We start from the raw sequence: 16101 nt of genomic DNA, 5'->3' as shown, positions 1-16101 counted from the left end.
TTTATTGTTATTACATTAGTAGTCCACTAGGTGGCTCTACAACATAAGAACGTAAGAAATAGGAGCAGGAGTAGGCCATACGGCCCCTCGAGCCTGCTCCGCCATTCAATAAGATCATGGCTGATCCGATCATGGACTCAGCTCCACTTCCCCGCCTGCTCCCCATAACCCCTTATCCCCTTATCGTTTAAGAAACTGTCTATTTCTGTCTTAAATTTATTCAATGTCCCAATTTCCACAGCTCTCTGAGGCAGCGAATTCCACAGATTTGCAACCCTCAGAGATAAGAAATTCCTTCTCATCTCAGTTTTAAATGGGCGGCCTTTTATTCTAAGATCATGCCCTCTAGTTCTAGTCTCCCCTCCTCTTTCCTGTTCCCCCATCCATCTATCAATCTTCTCTCCCTTTCCTCTGTCTCTCTCCCTTTTCTTTATCCCCCTTGCCTCCCGTCTCGCTCCCCAACCCCTCTGGTTTTTCTCTTCTGTCCCTCCTTGAATTATCCCTCCCTCACATCTCTCCCTGTCTCTCTCAGTCATTTTCCGACTACCTCTCAGTTTCTTTCTCTCATCTGTCTTCCCTTTTCCACGTTTCTCTGTATCTCACAGCCTCTTGCCCTCAGTCTCCTCTCTCCCTACCTGCCCTGTCTCTCTCTCTCTCTCTCTCTTTGTCCCCCAGTCTCTCCCACACTCCTCTCCCCCAGACGAGTCAATCTCTTCCTTTCGTGTCTCCATCCTTCTCTCCACTCTCCACTGGTCTTGATCTCTTTCCCCCCTCCCCTGCATCTTGTCCTCTCTCTCTCTCTATCCCCAGCACTCAGTATCTCTCCCGTTCCTCTCTCTGTACCCCATCTCTCTCTGTACCCCATATCTCTCTGTACCCCATCTCTCTCTGCACCCCATCTCTCTGTACCCCATCTCTCACTCGATACCCCATCTCTCTCTGTAACCCATCTCTCTGTACCCCATCTCTCACTCTGTACCCCCATCTCTCTCTGTACCCCATCTCTCACTCTGTACCCCATCTCTCACTCTGTACCCCATATCTCACTCTGTACCCCACCTCACTCTGTACCCCATGTCTCTCTGTACCCCATCTCTCTCTGTACCCATCTCTCACTCTGTACCCCATCTCTCTCTCTGTACCCCATGTCTCTCTCTGTACCCCATCTCTCTCTGTACCCCATCTCTCACTCTGTATCCCATCTCTCACTCTGTGCCCCATCTCATTCTCCCATTCCTCTCTCTGTACCCCATAGCTCGCTCTCCCATTCCTCTCTGTACCCCATCTCTCACTCTGTACCCCATCACTCGCTCTGAACCCCATATCTTGCTTTGTACCCCATCTCGATCTGTACCCCATCTCTCTCTGTACCCCATCTCTCACTCTGTACCCCATCTCTCTCTCTGTACCCCATCTCTCTCTGAACCCCATCTCTCTCTGAACCCCATCTCTCACTCTGTACCCAATCTCTCGTTCTGTACCCATCTCACCCTGTACCCCATCTCTCTCTCTGTACCCCATCTCTCTCTCTGTACCCCATCTCTCGCTGTACCCCATCTCTCGCTTTGTACCCATATATTTCTGTACCCCATCTCTCTCTGTACCCCATCTCTTGCTCTGTACCCCATATATTTCTGTACCCCATCTCTCTCTGTACCCCATCTCTGGCTCTGTACCTCATCTCTCACTCTGTACCCCATTTCTCTTTGTACCCCATCTCTCTGTACCCCATCTCTCTCTGTACCCCATCTCTCTCTCTCTCACTGTACCCCATCTCTCGCTCTGTGCCCCGTCTCTCTCTCTCTGTAGCCCATCTCTCGCTCTGTACCCCATCTCTCACTCTGTACCCCATCTCACTCTCCCATCTCTCTGTGTGCCCCCTGAAATCTTCTGTTGGTTCCTCCCCTTAACATTCTCTGTTGCAGTAAATAAAAAGCCCTAATTTTTCAAAACACTTTGTATTCATTCCTTTCAGTGCTAGTATTCTACTGTGGCTACTAGAGCAGGTCAGAGGCTGGGTATTCTGCAGCAAGTGTCTCACCTCCTGACCCCCCAAAGCCTCCCCACCATCTACAAGGCACAAGTCAGGGGTATGACTTCCCAATTCCCTGGTTGAGTGCAGCTCCATCCAACAACACTCCACAAGCTTGACACCATCCAGGGCAAAGCAGCCCACACACACACAGGTCCTATTGTTGCATTCCGTATTCCCCCCCTCCATCGCAGCGCACAGTCGGCTAGACGTTCCGGAGCCTGGAAGTCGGGGCCTGGAGTTCAGGGATCCCGGGTGGGAAGGCGGGGATCTTGGGGGGGTGAGGAGTGGAGTTGGGGAGGAGGTAGGATGGGGTATGGGGATCTCGGTGAAGGGTGGGAGATCGGGCGGAAGTGTGCGTGTGCTTCCTGCCGTCATGTTGCGCTCATAGCAGGTCACGTCATGCCTGAAAAATGGGCGCTACAAGACCCAAGTTCTAGGCCTGTGTCAGGTTGCCTGTAGCAACTCGCCAAGTTCTCTTCAACAATTCTCCCAACCCCGTGACCTCTACCACCAAGAAGGACGAGAGCAACATCGTGGGAACGCCATCATCTACATGTTCCCCTCCCAAGTCATGCACCATCCTGAACTGGGCAGAAATCGCCATTCCTTCATCGTTGCTGGAAGATGAGGGAATAGTAACAGCTGTAGGAAGTGCGTAATGTGGTGCTATACTATTAACCCCATAATATCTGCTCCAGATATTGATAAATAGGTGTGCACTGTGTCTGAATAGAATTGGCAAGATCCTCAGAAGATGGGAATCAATAACTAGAATGGGGCAATGCTCTGGGAGAACTGCAGCATTTTACATGTGTCTGAATTTCCCAATGGGATGCATCTCCCAGACTGCCGAGAAGGCCAACCCACTTCACCATTTGATTGCTGAGAACAGAGAGAGGGAGCTGCAGCTATAGAGCAACTCCTGCATTGGACCCCTTGATTAATCACAGCACCAATCTCGGCCAATCAGTCTACAGCAGACCCAGGCAGGGTGCAAGGAACACCTCCATTGGTGAAGAGCTGTGGGTCCCAACCATGTTGCAATCACCACGTCATGTCTCAAATTACTCATAAACTGGATCCCAATATTTTCTGAAAATCTAATTTGCATTTGCATAAGTCCATACCAACTGCTTCCGCCCTGTCCCGAGGGAGCCAGTCCCAGAGATTGACCTTGTAGAGCCTGGCCCACGCATGGACACCAGGCCTGTGGACAAAGCATTAAAGGTGCTTGGATAACTCACCCCGTCAAGAGTTGGCACCTTCAGAGAAGGGGGAAATGATGAGGACAAAAATATGAAACTGAGATGAGGAGGAATTTCTTCTATCAGAGGGTTGTAAATCTGTGGAATTCTCTGCCTCAGAGAGCTGTGGAGGCTGGGTCATTGAATATATTTAAGGCGGAGATTGACAGATTTTTGAGCGATAAGGGGATAAGGGGTTGTGGGGAGCGGGCGGGGAAGTGGAGCCGAGTCCATGATCGGATCAGCCATGATCTTATTAAATGGCGGAGCAGGCTCGAGGGGCCGAATGGCCGACTCCTGCTCCTATTTCTTATGTTCTTATGAAGGGAAAACAAATGAGCAAAACACAGGAGCTGAAGTTCTCTTTGGTTATAGCAGTTTATTTGATTGCAGGAGGTATTGGAGGACACCAGGCCAAAGTGTAGTTAGTGAACCACAGGAACTCGAGCCTGTTCACCCGGCCCTTTACTTGTATGTTTGCTGCAGTTTTTTTGCAAGCTGCTTTAATGCAGGAGAGTTACGGTCTAAAGCACTTATCGTGTCCTTATTCTTCAGTGACTTCTCATGGGCCTCATCGAATAACTCCTTGCCCACAGCACCCTTGACACGCTCACACCATTCGATGAGTTTGGGCCGACCATCAAACGGATCAATTCCAGCTACGAGAGGCTGCAGCGAAAGAACAAGAGATGAAAGAGTGAGAGAGTGACTAGGAAATGAGAGAGAGAGAGAGAGAGAGTGTGGGACTGGGAAATGGGAGAGAGAGAGAGAGAGAGAGAGAGAGAGTGTGGGACTGGGAAATGGGAGAGAGAGAGAGAGAGAGCGAGAGTGTGTGACTGGGAAATGGGGGAGAGAGAGAGAGAGAGAGTGCGGGGCTGGGAAATGGGAGCGAGAGAGAGAGAGTGGGACTGGGAAATGGGAGAGAGAGAGAGAGAGAGAGAGTGTGGGACATAAGTATTGTGGCTACGAGAGCGGGTCAGAGGCTGGGTTTTCTGCGGTGAGTGTCTCACCTCCTGACTCCCCAAAGCCTTTCCACCATCTACAAGGCACAAGTCAGGAGTGTGATGGAATACTCTCCACTTGCCTGGATGAGTGCAGCTCCAACACTCATGAAGCTCAAAAACATCTAGGACAAAGCAGGCCGCTTGATCGGCCCCCCATCCACCACCTTCAACATTCACTCCGTCCACCACCGGCGCACCGTGGCTGCAGTGTGTACCATCTACAAGATGCACTGCAGCAACTCGCCAAGGCTTCTTCAACAGCATCTCCCAAACCGGCGACCACTACCACCTGGAAGGACATGGGCAACAGGCGCATGGGAACAACACCACCTCCACGTTCCCCTCCAAGTTACACATCATCCTGACTTGGAAATATATCGCCGTTCCTTCATCATCACTGGGTCACAATCCTGGAACTCAGTCCCTAACAGCACTGTGGGAGTACATTCACCACACGGACTGCAGTGGTTCAAGAAGGCGGCTCACCACCACCTTCCCAAGGGGCAATTAGGCATGTGCAATAAATGCCAGCCTTGCCAGTGACGCCGACATCCAATGAATGAATGTAAAAAAAACTTAGAAATGAGAGAGATTGAGACAGGGATTGAGTGAGTGAGCGTGTGGGACTGAGAAATGAGTGCACGTCTGGGACTCAGAGAGGGGAACGTGTGAGTCTGAAAAGCAATTGGCCTCAGCATCGCTGACTGCGGAAGGGGAAACGGGAATCGGTCAGGGAGCCCGCCTCTGATCACTATCCAAGCATCTGGGCTGGGAAGTGTGGATGTCAGGTTTGGAGAAGGCAGAGCTCTTCATAGTCAAATAGCCGCCGGACAGTCACCAAATGGCCTCACACGTGGATAATGGTTATTTGAACGAGGTATTGGAGGGCTGCCCAGGCCAATGAAAAGGAGGGGAACAATTTGAGGGGGAAAATGTTCAATCCAAATCCTGAAACCGCCTGGATCCATCAGGTCCAATGTATCCCTCTCCGGGACTGTGCTAGCGTGTTATTGGGCGGAAATATCACCGACCTGGTTCCACGACTCTCACCTGCATGAGTTCAACAACCGCAACCAGGTCTGCCACTGACACCTGATGTCCCACGATGTACGGTCTGTCCTGAAGGAACTTTTCTTCGAAGCTCTGGATCGATGACTGCAGATCCTCCAGGGCCTCGTCCATTCTGTCCTTCGGAATGGGCTGCCCAGTTATGAACGGCAGCAGGGTCTAGGAGCAAACACATGCGGAGAGGTCAGCATCCCGAGGTGCGCTCACAGTGGGTAAGGCATAGCCCTGAGGAACCATACCACAGCAGGAAGCTGTACGCAGGCACTGGCCACCTGCTCGGTGAGCCTTCGAACTCGCACGTCGCAAGTGTGCTTTAGAGTTTAACTGCTAAACATGTACCTCCACGATCACCTGTGTGTGTCACTCTCGCTGGCCTGCTCCTCCACTCCCATTGGCTGCAGCCTCAATGCCCAGTCAATGTCCCCGCCCTTTCTATCTCCCCACGGCCCAGGGTATGTCTGCTCCTTCTCTCTGTATCCCTCTTGTCCAGAAAGTATTGCCTCCAAAGCCCAGCAAATATCCTCTCTTACTCTGTGCAGTTCAACAAATGTCCCCTCCCACCAATGAATGGCCCTCCCCCAATGAATGGCCCCACCCAAATGTACAACCCCTCCCCCAATGAACGGCCCTCCCCCAATGAACAGCCCCACTCAAATGTACAACCCCTCCCCCAATGAACGGTCCTCCCCCAATGAACGGCTCCTCCCCCAATAAATGGCTCCTTCCGCAATGAACGGCCCCGCCCCAATGAATGGCCCCTCCCCAATGAACGGCCCCTCCCCCAATGAACGACCCTCCCCCAATGAACGGCCCTCACTCAATGAATGGTCCTCCCCAATGAATGGTCCCTCCCCCAATGAATGGCCCCACCCCCAATCTACGGCCCCTCCCACAATGAACAGCCCCTCCCCAATGAACGGCCCCTCCCACCAATGAATCTCTTCTTCCCCACTGAATAGTCACTCCTTATTAGCTGCTAGAAACTTTCTTGCAAGATTTTTATTGAATATTCACAGTTTCCCAAAGCAAACCAACCTCCGATGAATTGAGTGCCGTGTTGGAGATAGCACGTCCAGAACCACAATGACCATTTTTTTGTAATTGTCCTCCCTTCTCCGAAGGGCAGTAAATACCCAACTATCAGGCCAATGGGCACAGGCTAAAAGTAAGGATTTATTTACAAGTAAAATGATTACACAAAAAGCAGTAAGACACAGCAAGGAACGAAGGGGTCAGATTTCCAAATGCTCACTCCCACTTTGAAGCCTCAATTCTGGGAGCGCAACTCAGGAAATCAAGACAAGAAGTATCTTACCTTCACCGGCCGAGAGGGGGTGGTCCCTGCCAGCAGCGGCTGACCCCGCCATCTTCACAGCTTGTTATCTCGGGAAACTTACATTTTCCGTGCATGTGGGTCACTTGAGTATGGAAATCGAGTCTGGTGGGTGTGGGTTTCAGCAGCAGATGAGCTGAGGCAGGGGCGGAGACAGGTGATGTTAGAGGTGGATGTGGGGGGTGGGGGGGGGGTTTTGTTGAGATGGAGAGGATATGGGATCGGAAGCTCAGTTCAGGGTCAAGTCCGGTGTCGAGGCTGCGAAGTCTGATTGAATCTGAGGCAGTGGCTAGGGAGAGGGTTGTAGCTGATGGCTCGGGGATCAGAGTTTGTGGTGGGGTGGGGGGGCCGAGGACAATGGCGCTGGTCTTCCCAGTGTTTCATTGGAGGAAATTGTAGCTGGTCCAGGGCTGGATGTTGGCGAGGCAGTGTGACAGCACAGAGGCAGTGGAGGGATCGAGAGGGGTGGTGGAGAGCCCAGTGTCAGCCACGTGAATGTGGACAATGTCTGACTGTCTTTCGATGATCGCACCAAGAGGCAGCATCAAGATGAGGATGAGGAGAGGCTCAAGGGAGGATCCTTGGGGGATTCCAGAGCTGACGGTGCAGGGGCGGGAAGTGAAGCCATTGCTGGAGACGCTCGGCTACGATTGGATGGATAAGAGTGGAACCAAACGAAGGCAGTCCCACTGAGATGGACAACTGAGGACAGGTGTCAGAGGAGGCTGGTGTGGTCAACCGTGTCAAAGGCAAGCAGACTGTTTCCAGAAGCTGCGGGTCAAGAACAGGGAGCTATAGTGCAAGATTAAATGTAAGAGATTTAGAAATAGAACAAGAGAAACTTCTTTAGACAGAATTGTCGGGCTGTGGAATTCACTGCCAGGGTTAGAGGTTGAGGTGGAAACTATGTTAATGGTCAAGATATGATCGGAGAGGTGGATGAAGAAAAAGTGACTAAATGTGATTAGAATTATTTACTCGCAACACAACAAGTTGCATTTATATAGCACCATTAATGTAGTAAAATATCCCAAAGTGCTTCACATGACCGTAATCAGACAAAAATTGACACTGAGTCATATAAGGCAACATTAGGCCACTTGGTCAAATAGACAGATTTGAAGGTTTGTCTTAAATGAGGGAAAAAGGTTTGAGAGTTGGAAAGGCAGAGAGGTTTAGGGAGGGAATTCCCGAGCTGGGGGCGAGATGGCAGAAGGCATGGGCACCAATGGAGGGGCGAAGGGAGTGGACAATGCACAAAATTGACAGACTCGGAGGAGCGCGGAGATTTCGAAGGGTTGTAGGGGGTTATAGAGATAGAGAGAGGAGGGCTCATGAACACGAGGAAACAAATTTTAGCGAGCACAGGGGTAAACGGGACTTGTGTTAGGACACGGGCTGGTTGGGAGAATTGGCCTGTTTCGAAGTTATAACTTCAATGTATTTCTATGTATTTGAATCTGTAAGATTCAACAAAACAATCTTAGTCAGTATTTACTGAACAAACTAACGACCGTGCGCTCCTGTACACAATTGTATGCACATGTTCCCGGTTCTGCTAAAGAGAGATAAAGTTCCTCAGTAATGCTAACTTCACCGTCTCATAAATCATGAGACAAAATCTTAAAAATCATCAGATTTAGTATAGAAATCATGAGTTGCTATTTTGTTCCCGACCTGACCCCTCGCTGACATTTGCTCCCAGACTGGAAGCACATTCCATGACCTTTGCTCCCGGACAGGAAGCGCATTCAGCCGTCACTAACCGATTACTGACCTAATAACATCAGAAATAGGCGCCTTGCGCTTCTGATCACACAAAGGAAAACAAAAAGGATTTCAGCACATGTGAGGTATGGCTCTAACTCCCCCCCCAAACAGTTATTCCCGAACTTGCAATCTGTCAAGTTCTGACTGCACGTTTCACCGACCCATTCTAATCAACGTGCTGGCCAACAGTTGGGCTAATTGCCCAGCGATTGCACATTAATTGCCCTGGAAATGTTATGTCTGGTGCAAACAGGCGCAGGAGCATGTTGCACAGCGTAAGGGGAGGGGGGATGAGAAAAATGGAGTGAGTTTATGCTACAGTGAGGCACTGGTTCGTGTCTGAGCGGACACAAACTTTCATTTGTTCGAGTTTGAAAACAGAGCCACTGTGTTTCACCGTCTTTGCTGCCCAAAACCTTTTTGTAGTTTCACTTTAATTATTTTCCAACTTCTATTTAGATAGGATTTCATTCACTTTCATAATTTCCTCATGTTTCCTCAAAGTATTGCCTCCAAAAACCCAGCAAATATCATCTCTTACTCTGTGAAGTCCAACAAATGTTCCCTCCCCCAATGAACAGCCCTCTCCCAATGAACAGCCCCTCCCCCAATGAACAGCCCCTCCCCCAATGAATTGGTGACCCTGCGAGGGAAGCACAAAGCCATCCCATAGCTGCACGTTTCACATAACTGAATGCCCAGTTGAGCCTCCATTTGGCCATGTCCATGGGCCAACCTATGAGCCCTCGCATTCCCGCACAGTTAAATGAGCGATCTTGTCAGAAATTTTCAAAACAAAATAAAGATTTATTACACCCTAAACAATGGGTGTGCAAAACCTGACCATAATCAAGTATCACCCTTGTTCAACTCATTACCCCTCTTACACGGACCTATCCTTACACTAGGCCGCAGTTTCTCCCCTGTGGCTGTCTCATGGTTTTGCGAAGGCTGCTGTGTGTGTGTAGAGGAAGCTACAGATGTCCTTCTCGGACGCCCTCGAACAGCTCTGGCCCTGGAAAGGCTGCTGCATACTGGGCCGCATCTTCCTCTGCGCCTTCAGTCGGAAGTGGCTCAGGTGATGCCATGGTTGGCAGCAATGGCGGAGTGGTAGGTCTCGGTTCAGGGCTGTTGTGAACCAGAGAGCCCACATCAGTATCCTGGTCCGAGGAGCCCGCGCCACTCCCTTGGGCCAGCACCCCACCCCTCCCACCAAGCTGCTGGAGCACAGGTCGGCGGGGTGGGGTGGCACCGTTAGGCCCGAGATGGACCCAGCCGTAATGTGGACGATGTGGCCTGCCTAACTTCAGTGTTCTCGATGAGGCCAACATCCCCAGCATCGAAGCACTGACCACGCTCCTCGACCAGCTCCACTGGATGGGCCACATCGTCCGCATGCCTGACACAAGACTCCCTAAGCAAGCGCTCTACTTGGAACTCCGACACGGCAAGCGAGCTCCTGGTGGGCAGAGGAAATGTTTCAAGGACACCCTCAAAGCCTCCTTGATAAAATGCAACATCCCCACTGACATCTGGGAGACCTTGGCCCAAGACCGTCCTAAGTGGAGGAAGAGCATCCAGGAGGTCGCTGAGCACCTCGAGTCTCGTCGCCGGGAGCATGCAGAAATCAAGGGCAGGCAGCGGAAAGAGCGTGCGGCAAACCAGTCCCACCCACCCCTTCCCTCAACCACTGTCTGTCCCACCTGTGACAGAGACTGTAATTCCCGTATTGGACTGTTCAGCCACCTGAGAACTCACTTTTAGAGTGAAAGCAAGTCTTCCTCGATTTCGAGGGACTGCCTATGATGATGATGATGATGGCAGCAGTCAGATCTTGTGTAGTATCCAGCTGAGACTGCATGACAGCAGCCACACTCTGGAAGCCACAATCAGAGACGACAGCAGTCAGAAGCTCTGTGGCCTGTTGCCCAGAATGCCTGAGAGCATTCTGAGCTTCCAGGGCAGCGGCCATCCTGTGCATAAAAGCACAGTGACACTCGTTCCCTTGTGCCTGTGCTGCAATGGCAGCTATTACCTCGGCCAAGAGATGCATCATTGCAGCTGGATCCGCATGCTCACTCTGGGAGCCCACCATCATCTGCACATTGGCAATGATGGGCTCCATGGTTTGCGCAGAGCTGTCCACAATGCGGTAGGCGGACTAATCCACGCTCCTGACCACATGTGACAGCCTCTCGGGCAGCCCCTTTCATTGCCGCCATGAGCTCGGAATGCATGGCTTCCACCCTTTGTTCTTGGGCCCCAACATCGATGGGCTCGTCTGAGTCCTTCTCAGCAGGACTTAGATGCACACTGGCCCCCCCCCCGGAGAGATGGCACCTGACGTTCCCTATGCCCTTCACCATGCTGCATCTCGCTCGGCCCCGGTGCTTCACCTAGTGCTGACCCCTCTCCTAAATCTAAGGTACCCGACCGCATACTCCCAGTATCTGAGCTGGTGCCTGTGACTGTAGGAAGGAGTGACTCGCTGGTGCTGGCAAAGCTTTCCCCCTCTCCATCTCCCTCATCCAACATGCCTCAAAGAACATTCAGGGCGGCAAGTGTTTCCTGACTGTGGCTGCCAGTCGAGTCAAGGGTGTCTGTCTCGCTCATGCTGACATTCGGGGTCTCATCTGTATTCATAAATGGGAGAAGGGATGCCATGATCGTGAGGTGCTTTGCACACAAGCATAAGCAATAGCCAGGTAGCCAATTGCACTGTCAGGGAGAGAAGGCATTGCACAAAGGCCTTCACTTACCCATGTTGCCCCCAGCGCCATCGGAGCCACCAGCAGCCACAGGGATTGCAAGGTGCGGACCCACTAGCCGCTGCACCCTCTCCTCCAGTCAGCTCCACATTTTCTGACTCGCCCCCACCAGTGGCTCGTTGCTGGGCACGGTTGTGCGCTACCTTGTGTCATGTATTCAGCTATCATTGTAACCCATGTATAAGCTGACCTAAGTTGTACACCCTGAGAACATTGACCACAAGGGGGTGAACTTGTGGGAGACACTCCTAACCTGGACTTTCAGGTATAAAAGGGGAAGCTCCACCCACCTTCTTCACTTGAGGTCTCGGTAATAAAGGTAACAGGTCACAGAGTGACCTTCTCGCAAGAATGGGCTTCGTGTGCATTTATACTGTATAGTAAGGACATACCATTGGCGACGAGAAACTGGGATTTAAACCACGTGAGCATGGCCATTAGCAGCATAGAAGAGAGGTACTGTGTTGGTGATGATTGGGACTTTATTGAGAGACTACAGCAAAGTTTTGTCACTAAGGAATGGTTGGGACAGGATTCGGCCGACAAACGCAGGGCTCATCTCCTGACGGTTTGTGGATCCAGGACGTACTCCCTGATGAAGGACCTTCTAGCGCCAGAGAAGCCGGCGGACAAGACATTCGAAGAGCTCAGTAAGCTGATCGGGGAACACCTTAAACCGGTGAGCAGCATGCACATGGCGAGACACCGGTTTTACACGCACCGGCGGCAAGGAGGGCAAAGCATTCCAGACTTCGTGGCAGATCTCCGACAACCGGCGAGCCTATGTAAGTTCCCAGATGCATGCAGAGCGGAGATGCTGCGAGACTTTTTTATTGAGGGCATCGGGCACGGGATAGACGCAGGGATAGATGCAGACCTGGAACTTTGTGTTCGCAGGTGCAAAACGTGTGCTCAAGCTGGACAATGCACCCAGGGAAGCCCCCCTTAGCCCCTGGTCCTGGCCCGCCAAGCCATGGTCACGCATCCATGTGGACTACGCAGGTCCTTTCGTGGGAAAAATGTTTTTGGTTGTAGTAGACGCCTACTCCAAATGGATTGAGTGTGCCATTTTAAATTCAAGCACATCCTCTGCTACGGTAGAAAGTCTACGGGCAATGTTCGCCGCCCATGGTCTACCGGATGTCTTAGTCAGTGACAATGGCCTGTGCTTCACAAGCACTGAATTCCAGGACTTCATGGCAGGCAATGGTATCAACCATGTCAGAACGGCACCGTTCAAACCGGTCTCAAACGGCCAGGCGGAACGAGCAGTGCATATAATCAAACAAGGGATGCTCAGAATCCAAGGGGGTTCCCTACAAAGCCACTTGTCATGCCTCCTGTTGACCAATAGATCCCGACCACATTCGCTCACAGGGGTTCCACCCGCAGAGCTGCTAATGAAAAGGACACTCAAAACCAGGTTATCCCTTATACACCCACCATGAAATAAATTGTTGAGAGCAGGCGCCAGTCACAATGTGACTACCATGACAGGAATGCGAGGGCGCGATGTATTGATGTCAATGACCCTGTTTTTGTCCTTAATTACGCTGCAGGACCCAAATGGCTTGCAGGCACTGTGATTGCCAAAGAGGGGAATAGGGTTTTGGTAGTTAAACTTACCAATGGACAAATCTGCCGCAAACATGTGGATCAAACAAAAAGGAGGTTCAGCAACCCCATAGAAGAAGCAGAGGAAGAACACGACGTAGAGTTTACTCCACCACAGGTGACTGAACACCGGAACCAAGTGAAGGAGAGCCCAGTCACTGTGGGCAGTCCGGACAGGCCTGAGGCACCGCAAACAGCAGACACTAAGGCCAGCGCCCAACAACCAGAGCCCCAACTCAGGCGCTCTACAAGAGAGCGTAAACCACCAGAGAGACTTAACCTGTGATCCCAATAAGACTTTGGGGGGGAGGTGATGTCATGTATTCAACTATCATTGTAACCCATGTATAAGCTGACCTAAGTTGTACATCTTGAGAACATTGACCACAAGGGGATGAACTTGTGGGAGACACTCCTAACCTGGACTTTTAGGTATAAAAGGGGAAGCTCTATCCACCTTCATCACTTGAGGTCTTGGTAATAAAGGTTACTGGTCACAGAGTGACCTTCTCTCAAATATGGGCCTCGTGTGCATTTATACTGTATAGTAAGGACATATCACCTTGGCCTGCAAAGCAAAGAAGGCTTGGTAAGTGCCAGTTTTCTGAGGCAGCGGCAATTAGTGCGAGTGTGGGCCCATTACATGCAGCAGTGATTCTCACATGAAAGTGAGCCTCCATTGAGTGTGCACACATACAAGCCTCACCAATCAACAGACACTTCAGTTACTCTAGTGTTGGTGATGACCGGCGGGCAGTGCTGTGTGTGGCGGGGTCAGGTTGGTGAAGGACCTTTGTCTTACGGATGTTTAGTGTAAGGCCCATGCTTTCGTACGCCTCGGTGACGATGTTGACGAAGGCTTGGAGATCAGCGTCTGAATGTGCGCAGACACAAGCGTCGTCCACGTACTGTAGTTCGATGACAGAGGATGGGACAACCTTGGATCTAGCCTGGGGGCGGCGAAGGTTGAACAGGTTCCCATTGGTTCTATAGTTTAGTTCCACTCCAGCGGGGAGCTTGTTGAGAGTGAGATGGAGCATTACACCAAGCGCTCGCTAAGCAAGCGTTCTACTCAGAGCTCCGACACGGCAAGCGAGCCCCAGGTGGGCAAAGAAAACCTTTCAAGGACACCCTCAAAGCCTCCTTGATAAAGTGCAACATCCCCACCGACACCTGAGAATCCCTGGTCCAAGACCGCCCTAAGTGGAGGAAGTGCATCCGAGAGGGCACCGAGCACCTTGAGCCTCATCGCTGAGAGCATGCAGAAATCAAGTGCAGACAGCGGAAGGAGCAGGTGGCAAACCAGACTCCCCACCCTCTCTTTCCTTCAACCACTGTCTGTCCCATCTGTTACAGAGACTGTAATTCCTGTACTGGACTGTACAGACACCTGAGAACTCACTTTTAGAGTGGAAGCAAGTCTTCCTCGATTTCGAGGGACTGCCCATGACGATGAGTGTTGGTGAGAAAGAAGTTAAGGTGAAGGAGAGTCTGGCAGGTGTAAGGTGAGGAGTTCGGAGAACATGTACTCACTTTCATTATTCGAATAAGGTCGGTGAGCCTTTTCCGGCACTGGGTTACGGTGCGCTGGTGAATGGAGGTCCCCGAAACCTCCCCTGCAATCTCCCTTCAGGCATCTGTGAAGATGCTCCTAATTGGTCTCCCACCAGTATCAGAGAAGAGTAGGTGCCTCCTTCCCTCCACAGCTTGCATCAGGCTTTCCAGCTCAGTGTTGCAAGTCAGACCGAAGTCATGACACAGCTGCAGAACCTGCCCGTTAAGAAGGCCAGGGAGCAACTGCATCGCGAGCACCAATTGGCTAGGAGCGGAATTTCGTGGTCCAATCACCACTCCGCGCCACACCGCTGGAACCAGCCCATAACTCCAGTCATTACCACTCCGCTGGAACCAACCCATAACCCCAGTCATTACACCGCTGGAACCAGTTAATAACACCAGTCATTACACCGCTGGAACCAGCCCATAACACCAATCATTACACCACTGCAACCAGCCCATAACCCCAGTCATTACACCGCTGGAACCAGTTAATAACACCAGTCATTACACCACTGGAACCAGCCCATAACACCAGTCATTCCACCACTGAAACCAGCCCATAACCCCAGTCATTACACCGCTGGAACCAGTTAATAACCCCAGTCATTACACCGCTGGAACCAGTTAATAACACCAATCATTACACCGCTGCAACCAGCCCATAACACCAATCATTACACCACTGGAACCAGCCCATAACCCCAGTCATTACACCACTGGAACCAGCCCATAACACCAGTCATTACACCACTGGAACCAGCCCATAACACCAGTCATTACACCACTGAAACCAGCCCATAACCCCAGTCATTACACCACTGAAACCAGCCCATAACCCCAGTCATTACACCACTGGAACCAGCCCATAACACCCTTCATTACACCACTGGAACCAGTTAATAACACCAGTCATTACACCACTGAAACCAGCCCATAACACCAGTCATTACACCGCTGGAACCAGTTAATAACACCAATCATTACACCGCTGCAACCAGCCCATAACCCCAGTCATTACACCACTGGAACCAGCCTATAACACCATTCATTACACCACTGAAACCAGCCCATAACCCCAGTCATTACACCACTGGAACCAGTCCATAACACCAGTCATTACACCACTGAAACCAGCCCATAACCCCAGTCATTACACCACTGAAACCAGCCCATAACACCAGTCATTACACCGCTGCAACCAGCCCATAACACCAGTCATTACACCACTGAAACCAGCCCATAACCCCAGTCATTACACCACTGAAACCAGCCCATAACACCAGTCATTACACCACTGAAACCAGCCCATAACCCCAGTCATTACACTACTGAAACCAGCCCATAACACCAGTCATTCCACCACTGGAACCAGCCCATAACACCAGTCATTACACCGCTGGAACCAGCCCATAACACCAGTCATTACACCACTGGAACCAGCCCATAACACCAGTCATTACACCGCTGGAACCAGCCCATAACACCAGTCATTACACCACTGAAACCAGCCCATAACACCAGTCATTACACCACTGGAACCAGCCCATAACACCAGTCATTACACCGCTGGAACCAGCCCATAACACCAGTCATTACACCACTGGAACCAGCCCATAACACCAGTCATTACACCGCTGGAACCAGCCCATAACACCAGTCATTACACCACTGGAACCAGCCCATAACACCAGTCATTACACCGCTG

At 51.2% G+C, this 16101-nt stretch overlaps 1 protein-coding gene across 1 annotated transcript in view; it reads right to left on the bottom strand.

Moving 5' to 3' along the window:
* Nucleotides 1-3633: 3633 nt before the first annotated feature.
* Nucleotides 3634-16101, bottom strand: part of LOC139269218 (glutathione S-transferase theta-3-like) — a 32169-nt gene continuing 19701 nt past the window's right edge. The window contains exons 4-5 of the mRNA XM_070888310.1: nucleotides 5334-5510; nucleotides 3634-3948 (exon numbers count right to left, since the gene is read on the bottom strand). Of these exons, the coding sequence (XP_070744411.1) occupies nucleotides 3745-3948; nucleotides 5334-5510 (381 nt within the window). The 3' untranslated portion in view covers nucleotides 3634-3744. The remainder of the gene's footprint in view (nucleotides 3949-5333; nucleotides 5511-16101) is intronic.

Source organism: Pristiophorus japonicus, chromosome 8 (assembly GCF_044704955.1).
Source record: "Pristiophorus japonicus isolate sPriJap1 chromosome 8, sPriJap1.hap1, whole genome shotgun sequence".
NCBI lineage: Eukaryota > Metazoa > Chordata > Chondrichthyes > Pristiophoridae > Pristiophorus > Pristiophorus japonicus.
This window is presented reverse-complemented; position numbering and strand designations above follow the sequence as displayed.